Consider the following 17,732-nt stretch of genomic DNA (forward strand, 5'->3'; position numbering starts at 1 on the left):
CCAGATGTGCTCCAGGCTCCTCAGGGAGCCTGTGAGAACACAAGACCACATACTTCCCTCACCTTTAGCAGCTGCTAAATGCTCTACCGAGTTACACATTAAGCAAGCCATCAATAACTGGGCCTTTCTTTTCTTTCCATAGCAGTAAAATTACAAGCAGGGAGTGGATAAGTAGCTCAGCAATTGGTAGTTGACTTACTTATTTACCCGTCCTTAAGCCCACAGGCTATCACTACATATTGACTACTTCACTGGCAGTTGGCACAAGTGACCTGCTTTGGAGCTATGACACAAAAGTAAATGCATGTACCTTGTTAATCAGAGGTGGACCATCAAGGCATCTCTGCATGGAAGGTGGCACTTGGTAAATATCGTGCTCCACTAGACCATGACCAGTGGGTATTTGATAAATTCCCTGATTCAGATGTGAAGGCGGCACCTGGTAGACAGGGTCCTGTGCTGAAGCATGCGAGCTTGGCACTTGATAGATTTTTTGTTGGTTGAAGGACTGATGTGTCAGTCCTGAACTGGATGTATCCTGGCCAGATGGACCATCCTGCACCACTGGACCTATCAGAAGTTTCACACGGTTGCCTGGAACAATGCCTTGCCGACCATGTAAGGAACAGAGCCACCATCCTTCAAGACCTTCAGTGTTCTGTTCTATCACCGTCAAAATGTCTCCTTTACGGAAGGCCAACTCTTCTGCACATTCAGGGACATTATCATACAGGGCTCTTGCCATAAGATTCTGTGGAGAAAGAAAGAGAAGAAAAACAAATGAACAAGCAAGAATTTTTCTAAAACTTCAACGACATTCTAGGTAGAGAGGAAGAAGAACTGAATTTGACGAAGTGTGCAGGAAACCAAAATAACCCAGAAAATGATGCAACATAACATGGGATTCCTCTTTTCCAAGTTGGAGAAATTAGGTACTTATGTATTAGCAACACTGCAAGTGAGAGCTTTTCCAGTAATACCAGGTCCAGTAGAAGCTCTTTAAATGGTCTGTTTGCCTGTAAAGACAGTAAGCCAGGAGAGTTCTGCTCTCAGCTCCAGGATGCTCTTCCTGTTCCTTGAGGCTTGTAAACTCATCATCTCCTGGCATCAATTTCTCTATAAACACGTGTATACTCTGTGCAGAGCTACAGCTAGCTAGCTGATAATTTAAATAAATTTTGAACACCACTCCAAGCAACATAAACCAGAACAATTGCAGGGTCCCAAAAGGCTTTCCAGTAGAGGTGAAGATTCCATTAGCATAATGACAGTGGGACAGTTTTTCTTAGCTAACACCTGCAGACTTCTTAAAATTAGGGATCTAGGGATGACAGGGTGAGGAAAACCCACGCTAAAATACAAACTGACAAAATGTCACTGTTTCTGAACTACAACACTCGTATTATGTAGCTCTGTGCCTTCTCATTCTTTCTGTAAACTTCCTTGGTGGAACAGCATAAAAGCAGCTTAATAGGTTAAAAAGCTTTTGCATCCACCCACCACCACCCTAAAGCCCCAAACAACAACAAAAAAATAATACAAAGGACAAGGTTCCTTACAGCCCTGCTCTCTGTAGACAGACCTTGAAGAGAACATTATTTCAGAAACAATGTGCTCAGCGACCCCAGCAGGAGTCATAGCTTTGCCACAGGGAAAGCTGTACCAGTCTATGTGGGCATGTCCTTTTGTCAAAGAGAATTAAGAACCAAACATTACCGCATAGCACATCAACGTGCAACTTGGGAGGACTCCAAGGGCAGCCAAGGAGCGTCAGTTTAACAGTTTAAGCGTTCTTATATGCATCTTGCTTGATTATTGTTACTTCTCCACTTGAAATAACACAAAACCTCACATGGGTCTACTCCCAAGCATCTGTCTAGCGTTTCGGGCAGGTTTTGCAGTTTGCCCAGAGATCCATTTTGCTGTGGCTATGCTACCAGCAGTACCTCTGCTAAGAAGTTTTAAGCCACCTCTGAGTCTTTGTAGACCTGTGATTTGTGAGGTGCAGATGTCCTCCTGAAAAGTGCTATCTCCTCTCATAGATTGAACCAGCTCCTTTCCCTCTGTCTCTGCAGGCCTGTGTGGCACATTCAATTCTGAATTAACAGTCAAGCTTAGGTATTCAATAGAAAGTAGGCAGGCTGTATGTACTGACATTCTTGGAGCCCTCACAAAGGTCATGGACATTTCATTTTTTGGCTCTGGTGATGTTTCCAGATACATTGGCAGTGACTGCTCCATGTCTGCCTGCTTTTTTGGTGAAGGCAGTCAGCAGAGACAGTTATAAATTAATTGTAAGCACCTGAAAAAACACAGGGAACCCTGTATCTGGAGTGTTCTAAGTATGTGGATGCAGTACACAGACTGAAATGGTGCTAATCCCCTGTAAGATAGGATATGCAGCTGCCCTTAAGGTTTATCTTCCCTCTATTAAAGGGACAGTGGCAAGTACAGTTTACTGTTTTTATCTGTCATTATTTATTCTCCCTTTTGGACATACTAAAACTTTTTTTAAGTCCCCCATTAATTATATATTTTCCCATTGAAAATCACTGCATTTCTCCATCATCTCTGTTATTCATCAAGACAGCAGACTTCATTTGATCTTGCTCGGGTCGATGTTTCTAAGCACATCACACAACCAGGAGGTTGTATGAAGGAGTAACTGGTGGACGGAGAAGGGGGAAGCTCAAATGTCACATAAAAGGTAGATGAATATGTTTTTTCTCAGACATGTGCTATTGAAACAGGGTGCATGAGATCAGTTTTCTCTTCTCTGAACAGGAGATCAGCTTTCAAATGTATGAGAAACATCGGCTTTGCCTTTCATCAGCGTCATTAGGGAGGTCATTATAAATTAGGCTCTGGCTTGGAAAAGCAGGACTGCCATTTTGAGCTCCCATGTGAATGAAGAGCACAGCACTGGGGGCCCACCGTTCCCTCTGACTGAAATCTATTCTGTTCATCAGTCAACAATGCTGAGAAATATGAATAGAGATACAGCACAAAGCAATTTTGTCCATGCCTTGGCAGAACTTTAAAACTATTCCTTAGCACCATTAAACACAATGGTCTCTTCTCAAATGCTACATCTGTGCTATTGCTGTGTTGACTTTGCTGCTCAGCTGAGCCCAAGAAGCTCAGAAAAGAAAAGCTCCTGTCTAGTGTGAATATTCAAGTTAATCTCTTATTTTTTTACATTTATTTCAAATGTGTCTTTCGCAGGAGAAATCTACTAATGTGACTAGCTCAGCCTGTATAACTAAACAGGGCTTTTGCAGAGGATGGTGTTTGAAGAGGACAATGATTACACGGGGTCCACAAAATGAGCAGGCTAAACCAATGATAAATGCTTATTCTTCTATACTTCATTGGTTTAAGGTATTTAAAAAAACATGATTAGGTTCTACAGCAAAGCAGTTCTCAGAACAAAGCCTGGAATGGTGGCAGAATTAGAGCAGATAAAAATTCCCATGTGAATTTTGTTTCCAGTTGCTCATTATCTCTGTTCCAGTGACCTTCTCACCACCTGGCGTGCAGCATGTTAATACTTTCTGGATATGCTTCAAGAACTTCCTTGCTGCAAATAGCATCAGATTCTTGTTGTCAGTGTTAACTTGGGCACCAGTATGTGAATTATACTAATTGGTTGCCACTTGTCTCACAGCAATTTTCCCAAGGCCTTATGAATAGCCCATAGTCATGCCACCAGCATCCTTCACTGATGGAGCAGTAAAGTCATAACATATTCCTCCAAACAAGCACTGGAATGAGAAACAAAAATCCTGTTGCTTGGTTGCCAACAAGTGTTCATGCTAAGCAAACCTCCTTTGTTCGGAGTTTCCCTGACTCCATTCTTCCTTCACAGGACTTCTCAGTGTGAGCTTCAGGAACAGTATCACAGATGCTGCTATTAGTCAGCATAGTTAGCCTTGAGAATAATCAAAATAGTCACCACAGAAGCTAATCAGGAAAGCTTTTGAAAACCACACAGCAATCTTTAACAGGCTGTGGTGATCAGGCTGGTAGTCTCTACTCTTCCACATGCAGAAAGAAGTCCTGATCGAAGATACCCCTCAATACTTTATCTGGATTAATTTGACAAATATGAATAGCTTTGGGATATTGTGGGCATCAGACCGTATCTCACAATATAGCCTCTGTTTGGATCTATCAGCTTAGACACAGGACAGGGTTATCTGGAATTGACTGGACTTGCTCTTAGAGGCTTGGTTCTATTACTCATTTATCTGTGAAGCACCAAATAAGCTCTAACATCTGAGATGAGAAGGCAAAGGCACAGCAGTGACTTTTTTGCATGACTAAGTGCTAAAAAAAACTCAGCCATTTCTTAAACAAACTGGCAATAGAGAAAAGGCTGATGAGAAACTTGTCTTGGAGTTATTTTGGCAACTGGGAAGTTGCACAAAAGTCTTTTTATATTTCCAATACAATAAGGGGGAAAAAGGAGGGCAACAGATTCAGAACTACAAATTCATGTTCTGTAATGGCAGGAAAGAAATTATTTGATCCTAGATAGGGACAAATGTTAGTTTGCCATGGAAATCAGCTGCACTTCATAAAATTAACTTTTATGAAAAGAAGGCTCTTATGGCCTTCTTTTAATAAGATTAAGGATGGATGTCTCTGTTGCTCTCCATCAATCCAGTTAAATTATATTTATCATATATATGTGTCATGATATATGATATAATTCAGTTGCATGATAGTTGGAATTGTGCTCGCTTAAAACTGAAAGTACCCGTGGTCTGTAAACAACTCTGTTCTCCTGATCTCTGGTGTTATAGCAGCACAGCAGCCAAGCTTCAGTTAACGAGAGCTTTAACTTTTTTGACTGGAAAGTCTCTGGACTCTTTGGACTTGACTGGATACTCTCTAGACGATATGCAGATTACAGTGCCCACAGTCCCAAATTTCAACATCAACTGAGACAGAAGTAAAGTTTTCAAGGGTTCACTACATAAAGTGAACCTGGTATTTCATGTTTTTTCAATGCCAGCTCTAAATTCATTCATATTCTCTGTAAACTTTAGATTTTTCTCTTTTGAGTCCAGGATGCATGTCCCAGTAAAACCTGGCTGAGAACAAAAGATGCTGCCCTGAAAGCTGTCACATGTCCTACATGTAGAACCTGAAGTAAAAAAATAAAAAATCTCTCTGTAAACTATTTTTCCTCTCAGATGCAAAAGAGATTACAGGCCAGATTCAGATGCATAAAGACTGAATGAAGTCCATCTCAGACAAGTCAAAGTTGTCTCCTATCTCCTAAACCTACAGTGATCAATGGCTAGCATGCCTGCAGCTGAACAAAGACACACAAAAATATTTTGAAAAATATGAACTATTTTTGTTAGCCTTCCCTAAAGCAAAGGGAACTGATAAAATTCAGTTATTTTTAATTTGAAGAATGAAAGGTTGCTTGTTGATGAGGCTGAATGGCAGAAGAGGGAACTGAGAGAGCGGTGGAAACATCTATTCCTGCTGTTAGAGTAAACACAGACAGTGACGTGGGTAACAAGAGTGTGTGAGGTGCATGCAGCCATGCAAGTAAACACAGGAATGATAAATGACACGCTATGAGATTAAATACAAAAGGCTCCTTAAGCACCAAGGGCTGTGGTGCCAAGCTCCTGGTGCAGAGCTGCTGACCTGAGTGCTCAGCTAGTGCTGCCGTGAATGAACACTGAAGGGAAAGGGTCAGCCAAACGTAAGCTCACTGAAGTGCAGTCACTTCCCTCAGAGGTGCAATCTGACGATGTTCCAGAGAACACAGGTTTGTGCGTACTGCCCCCTACTTTGGTTTGTGGGGTGTATTGTGTTTTTTTGTGTGTTTTATTTTCTTCTTTGTTTTCTTTTTAAATATTGCTTCCTATCTGTGGAGTTTATGCAAAAATAGAACCAGGGAAATCACTTCTGTTCTTATCTGAAGAAGGGTGGGATTCCTCTCTATTATTGGACAAATTGTTTCTTAAAAGCCCAAATGGCTTCTTTTCTAAGTTTTGATAGCTTAGGAAAAAGAAGAGAGCAGCAAAGGAAGGAAAGGTAGGGAAGACACCCCAAAGAAGTGCCTGTGCACAAACTAGAAGCTTCATCTTGGTTGGATTGCTTTTAACTCTCCATCACAGAATACTTTTGTAAATATTCTCCTGTCTCCTTGTGGTTTTCATTATCTCTTGTTTCTGCTTTAGGTTTAAGATGAATCACTGCTGCTCCACAGTAAGCTTAAACATTTACGTACTCTTGTGTGGTTGTAGTAGGCCTAATAGTAATGATTTGCCTTTGAGAATGAAGAACTGATCTGAAAATCCAGTACATTTTATTCTGACAGAAAAAGTTTGACTATAAGCACTAGGCAAGGGTGATGTTCATGCTCTACTACACCTTCTGACAGAAGAGCTACAGTGAAAGAGTCATTGGATGTGTTAAATTGGTGCTTTTTAGCTCCCATCTCCCTTTCTACTTCTCCCTGTCACTGCCCCTGAAATAAAGAATCTACTGTGCTGCACTGGCAAAGAGAGAATCTATTGAGGCACAGTAGGTTACAGTTGTAGCTACAATAAGCAACTTTTCACAATGGCTATTTAATACAAGTTGTCTAAGGTGACAGGCTAAGACATTCAGCCTTGGAAAATGTCTGTTGCTGTCCTCCTCTAATGTGGAAGAAGGCAGTGACTTGCATGGGTTATGGACTGCAAAATGGTCCCTTAGTGCTTGGCGGTAGCAGCCCGTGTGTGTGCAGACCCATAGTACCTGGGTGCCAGCAGCAAGCTGTGTGCAGGTACTTAACCTTTTATCTTAAGTCAATAGCTCCACAGCGGAAGCAGGAAATGCTACCACAACATATATGAAACATCTTGCTGCACCACCAGGGCAGTGCAATTACCACAGCTTCAGCAGGACAAGCAGAGGGACTTTGAGAAGCCCTTAGCACCCAGTTCAGACCGGTGGTCTGTCCACTGGCTCTGGGAAACATAAGTTTCCTTGTCTCACAGATAATGACAAAACAGAGAGACAGCTGCAAATGCTCAGCGTCGTAAGGTTTCAAAGACTTACAGAGGCAAAAGCCATAGTTACCTTCTTTAGGAAAAAAAAAAAAAGCTCTGTTTTAGAGAAGACGCTTTTCTGGTTAAATGTTGCTTTTCTGGTTAAATGTTACTAGCCAAAATAATTGCAAGTCCCGCCGTCTGGAAAAAAAAAGGCAGTTTTCCATGCACATATTTGGAAGGTTGACTTTACAGCTAATGAGAGAGCAAGCTACGAGGTGACAGCCTGAGCAGAGCCCTAACAAGAACAGATCTTCTGCACTGAGTATCCTCAGTCTGGTCCTGTGTATCTCTGGAACACAGGCTGCCAGTCATGCTGAAGCGTGCCAAGCTGTCTGGAAGTTGTGATGTGGAAAATCTTGGGTCTGCAGAGAGGAAAGGCAAGTGTCTAATTTCAGTGTTCCACTGAGCTGTCCCAGCTCTCGTCTGGCCTGAGAGGCCTGAATTGAGGAGTTTGCTCTGGGCTGCTTGTAGTAGTGAGACCAGTTATGCAGAAAGTAAGGCTGATAAGTCCACATGTACCCTCCTTACTGGTTCATGCTGGGGTAAGCCACAGGAGGGCATGATACCTGTCATGCTCTGGATATATTCACAGTCGGCTTTTAAAGGCACGATATTCCACCCGGGAGGGGTGGCAGGCAATCAACTAGCACATCAGCTAGGGCTCAGGCACTTCACACTCCTGCTTGCTGATGTGGCCCATCAGTTCTTCCACCACTGGGATTCTGGCATGAAGTGAACACATTAGAGACCACATGCTCTCAGCTCTGAGGACATTTTTGTTTCACCACAGCTATCCCTTTTTAAGCATATAAGAGAGATTCATGTATCCAGACTTTTTGCAGGCAGTCAGCAAAGTATTTTACGAAACTGAAGCAGAGCAGTGAACCTGCAATTTGGGAAGGAATCCAAGTGCATGAATCCTAAAGAAGACAATATAAGGGCAGCTGCTTAGTGATGAAAGGGAGATGGGGGTACGGAAAAATGTGAAAATTAAGATTATTAGCAGACAAGATCCTTCACTGTTCTTCACTGAGTGCATCTGCTTTTTGCTGTGCCTGACATTTCACACTGGGCAAGTGAGTTGAAAACACAGTTCCCTTGCTCAGAATCAATTAAGAGCAATAAAATGATAATTCTACATTGCACAGCAAGCTATGCTTTTGCCTCTTCTGGTTGTGTTTCTTTTGCCTTTTTTTTTTTTTTTTCCTTGTTTGGCTGTTCATTTGGTTTTAGTTAGAGGGGATGTGAGGTCTCAGGGGGCTGCCCTGCTTTCCTGGGCATTACGCAGATCATCACAGAAATATAATTTTAGATCAGACATTGCATAAGGAGTTCATTTATCAACTCCTATCTTTGATGTAGAGATGGGTGGTTGTACCTTTAATGCCTTTTGCATCACATTAGACCTCTGAGGTGCTTGGTGAGCATGCGGTAGAGGCTGCTCCCTCCCACACATAGTAAACTCCTGCTTGAACTCTTGATGCTGGTACTGAACAGGCCATAGCTGGGCTAGAAAAGGGCCTGGCTGGGGCAATGCACTTTAGCTCAGCATTGGGGGACACCCATGAGATTAATGCACTCTGCTGGTATGTTGTCAGACCACCCAGCCTGGTTTGGAGCTATCACACAAGGCAGATATGTTTAGAGACAGCACAATTAACAGCGAGGCAGAGCAACAATCCCCTGATCACATATCCTGATCTTATTCCACCGCCCCCTGAGTTTCTAAAGTGTTGAAATCTTTTCTTTGCTCTTTCTGGGAACACAAACCACATCCCCTAACTTCTTACTTTCAAGACCTATTGATATTTTGGGAAATTCCACCACACCTAACTCACAGAGTTTTCTGTATGTATTTTACCCTCGTAACCAGTTTCCTTTCCCCCCACCCAAGGAAGGGTGTGATCTAGCTCCATGACTTTTAAAGCCTTTTCAAATCTGTCTGAGGACTGTGTGCCTTCTGTGATATCAACAGGAAAAAAAAAAAAAAAAAAGAGGGAAAAAATAAAGTGTGCAAACAATAGCACTAGAGTAAATATTATCTCACTGTGATTAAACTGCAGTACCTCAAAATCAAAGAGCATGTGGAAAACCTAACCTCTTTCCCTGAGGCAAGCAATTAAAACTTAATGAAAGGAGATTGGATGATGAATGTGTAAAAATTGAAGGAGCAGAAGGAAAAAAAAAAAAAAGGAAGGATGGAAAGAAAGAATCCAGAAACTTGTGTTTTGAGTTCTCAGTTTTCCATTTTCTGGCATTAGTGAGCAGCCTTCTTCCAGAGAAATTTTCCTTAAAAGAACCTCTTGCTCCCAGATTTAACTCTTCCATATGCAACTCTTTGGGGATAGCTTGACTGTCAAGAAACCATAGCTGTGTAGGCATAAGACTTCGGTATTGTCACAGACTTTTGTGTGATGTCTTCAGCTTTGGAAAGTATGACTAATTGATTTTAACATTTAAAACTTAGCTGAACTGGGACGTGTTTTTCTTCTCCCAGCTCTTTCCAAAAACTCTTCACAGAGGGGAAAGCCATCCTTTCCCATAACTTCATCATCACCCACCTGGGTTACTAAACAGCAGCCACAACTTGTGATGATGCCCCAAGAGTTCAGGTTACTGGGGGAAAACAAGCCTGGGAACTTGTGTCCCCAGGCACCCTCCTGCAGCCTGGCAGGGGGACAAGAAGCTGGAGCTGCCTGGAGATCACACGCCTGCAGGATAGGCAGGCCTGGCTGTCAGATGAGGCTTGGCAAGTCCCATCAGGGTCTTCTCCAGACCACTGTGCACTCACCAGAAGTCAGCAGAAAGTCACCAAAATACCAGCACAGCTCATTTTTTGGCAAGCTGACATTTTCTAGGGAAGCATTCTCATGGAGATGCAAGAAGGGAGTGTGTTTTAGCCAGCTGTCATTACCATGCTTGTTCTCAAATTGAAATAAAACTTTAACTGTATTCTCGATTGCATGAGAGACTGGTTTGTGGAGCTTAAGGGCTGCAAATGAAGTAAACCAAGATAAGGCAGAGAGAGAAAAAAAGAGAAGATATCTGCTTGTAAACTAGGCCCTTCTGTAACAGCCTTCTGTAACAGTAAAAGATGATTTATTACCCTAAGCTTTTTATCTGGATGTAAAGTCCTTAGGAGAAAGGTATTCATGAACATACCTACTGTAAACTGCATGTCAAACAAACAGTGTACACTTCCAGATGGATTTTATATATATAATATATAGTATATATATATATGTTTCAAAGACAATCACAGAATCTTCAGTCTTTGCTTCCCTCCCTCCTGACCTCAACTAAGCAAAACTGGAGGAATTAAGATAAAGTCCTAGGATGGGACAGCATTTTCTGAGATTTGTTGTGACCAAATGATTCACATTATTGCTCCTGCTAAATTTTTCAACCTTGCTGTGAGTGAGGCCTGTTTAAGAAAGGACCTCTGATGTGCTGACTGCATTTCTATAGAGTAAACCCCTTCTTATTACTCTTCCTTTCTCAGGCAGCCTAATTCAATCAGACTGTGAATGAAGCACCCTTAAAATAAACACAAAAACAGAAAGGCAGGAATAGGCTTCATCCCTACAAAGGAAAAAAAAAATAAAGTTTTTGTCATGCTAAGCACTTGGGTTTCTCAGACTGCAAACTATAGCTGTAGCAGTCCTGTTTCTTGTCAAACACAAACTACGTCCAAATCCGCTATGGAAAAATGAACTCCTTAAAATTAAGACAGTTTCCACTACTGTAATGTCTAGACCAACAGGCAAATGAAAAAGGTCACTTGCCAAGAGTAGCCTGTGATAGACAGGTAGCAAAACTCAAGGGCTGTACTCTTTATTGCTGTAAAGAGACACAGCTTCACTGATACTGAGAGCTGCAGCCATTTACAGGCAGCAAGGAGTACCTTTGAATGCAGATTTACTTAGCAGTAGCCTGACTTACAAATATTTATGGCATGTATTCAGCAATATTTTTGGCAGTACAGACCCAGAGGACCGTCTGATTAATCCTACTGCAGACCAACTATAAAGCATATTTTGGCAGTTGGAGTACGGTTGTTGATGAACGTCCACTGCTTTCATGGGTGTTCAGAGAGCATGTATTACATAAAGAAGTGTCTTGAAAAGTGACTTCCAAATTTATGATTCCAAACACCGCTGAATGTAGGCTTTTAGAGGTATATGCTCTCTCAAAAAGTTCAGCTATTTCTCTTCATCAATGGCAGGCAGAAGTAGGAACACTCAAAGATGCAGGTTCTCCAGCTTTGTCACAGCTAAAGCGGACACCTGTGTATACTGATCTTTGTGCTCCAGACTTTAGGGACAAAAACATGCTTACCTCCTATTGGTATCAATAGGACTTACACACCTAAGTGTTTGGGATAAGCTAATCTAAATAAATTAGGAAAAACAAAAGTGACTTTTGCTAGCTCAAGTTGTTTTGTACTGAAGTCCTCCCATGGCCCTAGCATCTTTGGTAATGGCATTGAGACACAGAGGGAACTCTATGTTTCTCCTAGTCTTTGCATGCAGAGAGACACGAGGCTGTTTGCTATTTCCAGACACTAAAGATTCCAGATTCCTCTTTGCCTGCACTCTTGTGCAAGAGCAGGACTGTAGGCTTGCTTCTCTCAGCGCACTGCCATGAACACATGTTCTCTGCAAGATGATGAATATAAGATTCTTGTTTCTTACTGTGTTTAAAGTTGGCCAAAGAAGCCAAACAGGGACACCCCTTCCAGTAGTGGAGCAGGGAGGTTGTGAGTGACTCAGAATTTCCTCCTCTCAACTTTTACTTGGGTCACTAGTCAAGCCTGACCCTACTGCAATGACTCTAGTATTTGTAATGTTGTAGAGCAACAGGTACTAGGCAATTCAATCACAAACTCCTGAGACACCACACGTAGGAGTTCAATGTTCAGCGATAAGTTATCAGTGCAAGTATAATCTTTTCTAACCCTGACTGTTGCCATACTTGAGATTGAGATTCCAAAGGTGATTCCATACAGTGTTACAACCTGATCCCAGAGTTAATGCTGAATTCGCAATAACACTTCATATGACTTCTCCAAACACTAGCCTGTGTCCTGCAGAGTGGTGATCATTGGCTTAGAAGGGCTGCAGAACTTTTTTCCTTTGCTTGAAGTTTTTCCATTGCAGAAAATGTTTCCATGAAGCCTTACTATTAGGCAGCTCTACTCTCTAATCTGGTAGGGCCCCCTCTGATCATGTCATTAGATAGTACAGCATTGTTTTAGACAACTAGCTCTTGATGAACAAGCTTACAGCTACATTACTAATGAGCAGCTGTTAGCATGAAAACACAGAAGTTTAGAGAACATGCGAAAAACTGCATGCTGTTAGCTGTAACGCTTTGTCCTGGCTCCTCCCTCTGAAATAAGTTCTGTAGCATTTAAGACCCGGCACCTCCACCTGCAAAATGAGACTAACAGTACCTTGCTATCTTAGGACGTCTCTGGAAGGCTAAGCAAATTCTGTCACAAGTTTCTCAGATACCTGGATGTACTGAGGCAAATACTGCCATTAGGTGTATAAATACGAACTTGAGATTTAGAAGCTGTATGTAAGTCTACTGGAGGGCAGGGGCAGCATGCAGAGGCCAGAGTGGGGAAGAGCAGAAATCTGAGAAGTATAGTGGCTCTCCAAGTTTTGTGAAGGAGCCAGTCCTGCTGCTACTTCTCACTAGTGCTGCAGCTGATAAATGCCATTAGGCCTGATCCTGCTGGGATTCTGCCATCTCCCTCCATATGCGTACAGAGGAGAGAAAAATCATGAAACTTTTACTCTAAACTCATGACCATAACAGAGACAGCACAAACTTGTACAGTTTTCATTTTGTTGGTTTGTTGCTCTAATATGTTTCTCTAATATGACCTTCTCCAAGGTTTTACAGCTCCTACTTACTTCTAGGTTTGATTGTCACACTGTGATGGCTGAGATTAAAAAAAAAAAAAAAAAAAGAGGAAAACAAAGAGTGTGAGGAATAAACAAGACAAAGAGGATTGGTTAGTAAAGTACAGGCAGTTCTTTTCCCTTTACATGGCCTAATGCTTAAAGTCTTTCATTGCCAGGGTTACAAGCAGCTTTTCACAAGCATTTCTGGTTGGGAATATAGTATTTCTTCCCAGCGACACTATTTTGTTTGTCTTGGCACGAAGGCATTGTAATCAAGTCTATATATTACAGCACTGTGCCTTAGCACAAATGGCAGGCATTTCAAACCCTATTTACTTAGGTTTCTTCCTTGCCCAACATATTATCTAAAAATAGATAATCAAGACCTCATACTTTACATCTACGTCATTCCTTTTGGCTTAAGTGAGGTAAGGAATGTACTTTTTTTTCTCTTCTCTTTCACCAACTGTATGAATCTTTTAGTAAACAGCTAAGTCCCCTTTCTCCTTCCCCCTCTTTTTTGTCTTGCTTGTGAACAGCCAACAACACAAAAGCCTTGTTATGACAATACCCCGCTTCTTTTGCTTGTGTCACACTTGCAGTGCCAGAGATAGGGCACTGGAATTACTGGCCAGAGATAACCTCTCCCACCCATGTTCTTTTCTGTTCACGGTAACCCACAGATATTTCTGTTCCAACATACTGCATTTCAGACATAACTGCTTCATCCTTGGAGTAACAATCAGTCTGGGTTTGGTTCCAGGAAGAGTGGATTCCACCTTCTGATTTCAAGAGTACTGGAATAGCATCCTTCGAGAACTTGAGGGGATGCAATTTTGTGGAACATGGGGATTTAGCACAAAAAGATGCTGTTGCCATCAAATGAGGAAGAACTGGGGCATTACCATAATACAACTGCACCCTACAAGAATTAGTTTCTGAAAGTAGCTTTCAGACAATTCAGACTAAGAAATACTAGCAACCAGCACAGATGTATTTGTTATGCTCAGTGCTTCCTATCTTCCCATGGCTCAACTAAAATAACTTTTGTATTCTCCAGTATTTAACTTGTACATGAATGGTAGAAGAAGACCTGACCTGAGGTCAAATCTGTCCTTGGTTTACAGTCACATCTTCACCGAATTTCACACAGTAAATAAAATATAGAAATATACAGACATCTAAGGTTAAGTTCTAAAATTGCTGAAATCCACATGAATTTCCTCCCTGGCATTCAGGGGACTTGGGTATTAGAAGAATGTTTGAAGAGTGGAATGAAGAATAAAAGAAACTTGGGTGAAAGAACAAAGAGAGGGAATAAGTTTAAGAAATGCTTATGAGTAAAAAAAGGGAGAAGATAACAGACTGAGTAGCAGAAATTAACTCTAGACCAGAAACAACCCTGGGTTTAGTCACACTGAAAGTGAAGTCAGGAGTGATGAAGAGATGTACTTGGGGTCTCCCATACAAGTCAGTTCCTGTTCCGTTAACACCCTAAGTAGTAATAGGGACCTCAATCACTTCAGTAGATGAAGCCTTATCTGATAGATTATCACAACAAAAGTAAAGAGTGACAACCCCCAAAATAACACCACCGGGAGAATACCAGGAGCAGAGAAACAGACCCAACTCTGCACCTGGAAGCTATGCCACCTCTGAAGAGCTGTCACATTCCCAGGCAGAACATAAGTATGCTCTGTTTCTTTATTTTCTGTAAACAATAAAAAGCACAGGACTTTTGTGTTTCCCTATACAAAAAGAAAGAAAGAAAATATCTGAGACTGAATAAGCAGGTAATTTCTTTGTATGTTAATCCAGGGATATGAAGTATACCTAAGGATGTTTGTCCTAGTTAAACAGTGTAAGTAACTACTTCACATTACCTAAAGAAAGCAAACATTGTAGCCTGACAAGAAGATTTCTGAGATCAAAACCCCTCTCTTTTTTTTTAAAAAAAAAAAAAAAAAAAAAACTTTTTAAAAGGCTTGCTCTTTCTTTGTCTAGCATGCTTCGTCTAGAATTACGTAATCACCTCCTCAAACCAAAGTGTTCATTCCAACCAAACCGGGGGCACAGGAAGCATTATGGAACAGGGCGGACTTCCCCCTTTTCAACTACCTTATTAATTCCTATTCTTGCAGTGCCACTGGGTTACATAGGAAGTGTGATTGTGAAGCACAGGAAGGATGGACGGTTACAAGAAAAGTCAGGGAGTTGTCATAACCATGCAGGACCATTATTTTGCTACTGGGATAAAAGTGCTGCTTAGTTGTGGACAAGCGGAAAGCATTTTAGGAGGTCTAACAATGACACTGTGCTCTTTTACTCCCAATTGCTTGATATTTCCTGAGGAGAGGCACAGCTTTCCTAAGCAGGTACAAAGTCCGCCTGAACTGGTCTGAAGGGGGAGTGGAAAGGAGCATGAGAGGAATTTGACCTCAGACTTTAAAGCAGTTACTTGAGAGACAGTAATAATTAAAGAAAAAAAAAAAAAAAAAGCCACCAGATGCAGATCAAAGTTTCCAAAGTCACAGGGTATCTTGGTCAGTCTGTATCTCAAACAAGCTCCCTTTCCTGGTTACTCTTACTGCCACAAGATAAACTGACAGCAGCTTTGAAAATGAAGTCTAAACTTTCCCAAGTTTGGGTATGAGAGATCTTCAAACCCTGGGCTGAGCTCAGACATCGGAAAGGCATAAGAATGAGTGTAGACTGGCCTAGGCATCCCTCAGACGTCTCACATTAAGCTTTATCCACCGCTGCAGGATGTGGGCTCCTTTACACTGAACTCTGCCCATCTTCGGTCCAAAGTCTCCAAGCACGTACCATGCATGACATTTCTAAATCACCTCCCCGTTGCACTGATGCTGCAGTTACTTTTGGCAGAGAAAGTAAAGTTTTTCCTTCCCTCCCCCCCCCCTTTTTTTTTCCTAATCGCACAGCATTACAGTATGTCGGTATGCTAATCTACAGCCCCATGAGTGAAGCAGTGCCTTGCCCAGACATTTTATAGCAGGATCAAGTGGAATTAAGTGGAGTAATATTAATACAAAAGCCTGCAAATTTGTGTCTCCCGAATAAAACTCTAATAAAGGGTCTTGAAGGTCCAAGTCCTTCTTTTTATTTAATGGGGAAGAGCAGGGAGGGCTGCCTATCTTTGCAAACGTAGTTGCTTTTTTATTATTATTATTATTTTAAATATAAAGTTGCTTTTTATTATTATTATTAATATTGTTTTGGATAAGGAAAATGTTTGGCTGTTGTTTTGTTTGTGTTTTTTTTTGGCAGCACATCCCCTTCACCCCCCAAAACGCGACTCCCCAAAGCTCCAACCCCGCTAACCCGAGCCCGAGCAGCGGGCACTGGGGTTCCCCGGCAACTCACCTTGTACTTCATGGCTGCGGAGGGGCGGCCAGGCAGGGCTCAGGGCTCAGTGCCGCATCGCCCTCATCCCCATGCCCATCCCCATCATCATCCTCGCCGCCGCCGCCGCGTCTCCCCGCCGCGCCGCCAGCCCCGCCGCCAGGCTCCCCCGCTCATTTGCATAGCGCCCCTCCCATTGGCCGCCCGCTCACGCGGAGGCCACGCCCCACCCGCCCCTCCCCTTCCCCCTCCTGCCGTCAGGCGGCGGGGCTGGGGGCGGGGCGGCTGCCATTAGGGCCGGGGCTGCCATTAGGGCTGGGGGTGGGTGGCTGGGGGCGCTTGGCTGGAGGGCAGGGACCGTCAGGGGGAATAAACACGCAGCGGCCTCTCCACGCTCCCTACGTCGTGTCCCTTAATCAGCCATGGTTACTGTAATGCCCATAATGGAAATCTTTGTGTGTGGGGGGCGTACACCGGCTTGCTGAGATAAAAGGGAAATAAAGTCTCTGCTTTTTGCCCAAGTTGGCTCTTACCCAGCATTTGTAGGTCACAGATGGACTCAAGACTATTTCTAGTGGCCTAAGGAAAAACAGCAAAGAATACACTTGTACTACCAGTCTGCAAACATAGCTTCATTTCACAGTACAGTGATAGTCTTAAATTCTCATGTGGCTTGTCCTCCAAGAGAGAGATCCTATTGCTGAAATGGCTTCATAGGCTCTGAAGAATGCAATACTTTTATCTGTAATCTCCCCCATTCCCTGGTTCTAGGCTAAAATAAGTGTTGGTACTGTACATATTTACCAAATGAGTGCAGAAATGTATATTTTTTTCAGTACTCTGCCTTGCCTGCACATGCCCTGGTAGTTCATGGAGTAGGAGTCCCTGCCAATACAAAAGATAGCTCAGTCATCAGTGAGAAGAGAAACCTTCTGCTTCTGCAGTGCAGAACGTGACTCTGCAACTGTGCTCCCTGCTCAGTGCCATAGGGCACTCATGGGGATTTTTTTCTGTTATTTTTTTGTTGTTGTTTTCTTCTCACCCCGTTTTTCCAAGAAGATACTCAAAATAGATACTATTTTATAGTGCTGAGTTTTGGGCAACACTGTTCTGAGTGTACCATCAAAATAAATTTGAGTAGCTTCAAAAGAATACAGCTCATTTGTATGCTTTATCCTTAAGACACTCTATTTAAGGAAAGAATTGTTTCAGTGATTATGCATGACTAGCTTACTGTTAGGAAACTGCAAATCTCCTTGGTGTGTTTCTACAAGTAGAGAGTTTGACCTTTGATATTTATTTATTTATTTATTTATTTATTTATTTATTTATTTATTTATTTAGTGCATGTTTTTGCCCTTCATACTGCAGGGATAAAAATTTCTCC

At 42.2% G+C, this 17,732-nt stretch overlaps 1 protein-coding gene across 2 annotated transcripts in view; it reads right to left on the reverse strand.

Annotated features, from left to right (window-relative positions):
• Positions 1 to 17,732, reverse strand: part of NEDD9 (neural precursor cell expressed, developmentally down-regulated 9) — a 95,370-nt gene that overhangs the window by 21,248 nt on the left and 56,390 nt on the right. Inside the window, exons 1-2 of one of the 2 annotated variants that reach the window (XM_027451572.3) lie at positions 16,367 to 16,527; positions 311 to 751 (exon numbers count right to left, since the gene is read on the reverse strand). In XM_027451572.3, coding sequence (XP_027307373.1) covers positions 311 to 751; positions 16,367 to 16,378 — 453 coding nt within the window. In that variant the 5' untranslated portion in view covers positions 16,379 to 16,527. Of the gene's footprint in view, positions 1 to 310; positions 752 to 16,366; positions 16,528 to 17,732 lie in introns of those variants that run through there. The other variant, XM_005016946.6, reaches the window with a different exon arrangement.

The sequence above is a fragment of the Anas platyrhynchos genome, chromosome 2 (genome assembly GCF_047663525.1).
Source record: "Anas platyrhynchos isolate ZD024472 breed Pekin duck chromosome 2, IASCAAS_PekinDuck_T2T, whole genome shotgun sequence".
Taxonomy (NCBI): domain Eukaryota; kingdom Metazoa; phylum Chordata; class Aves; order Anseriformes; family Anatidae; genus Anas; species Anas platyrhynchos.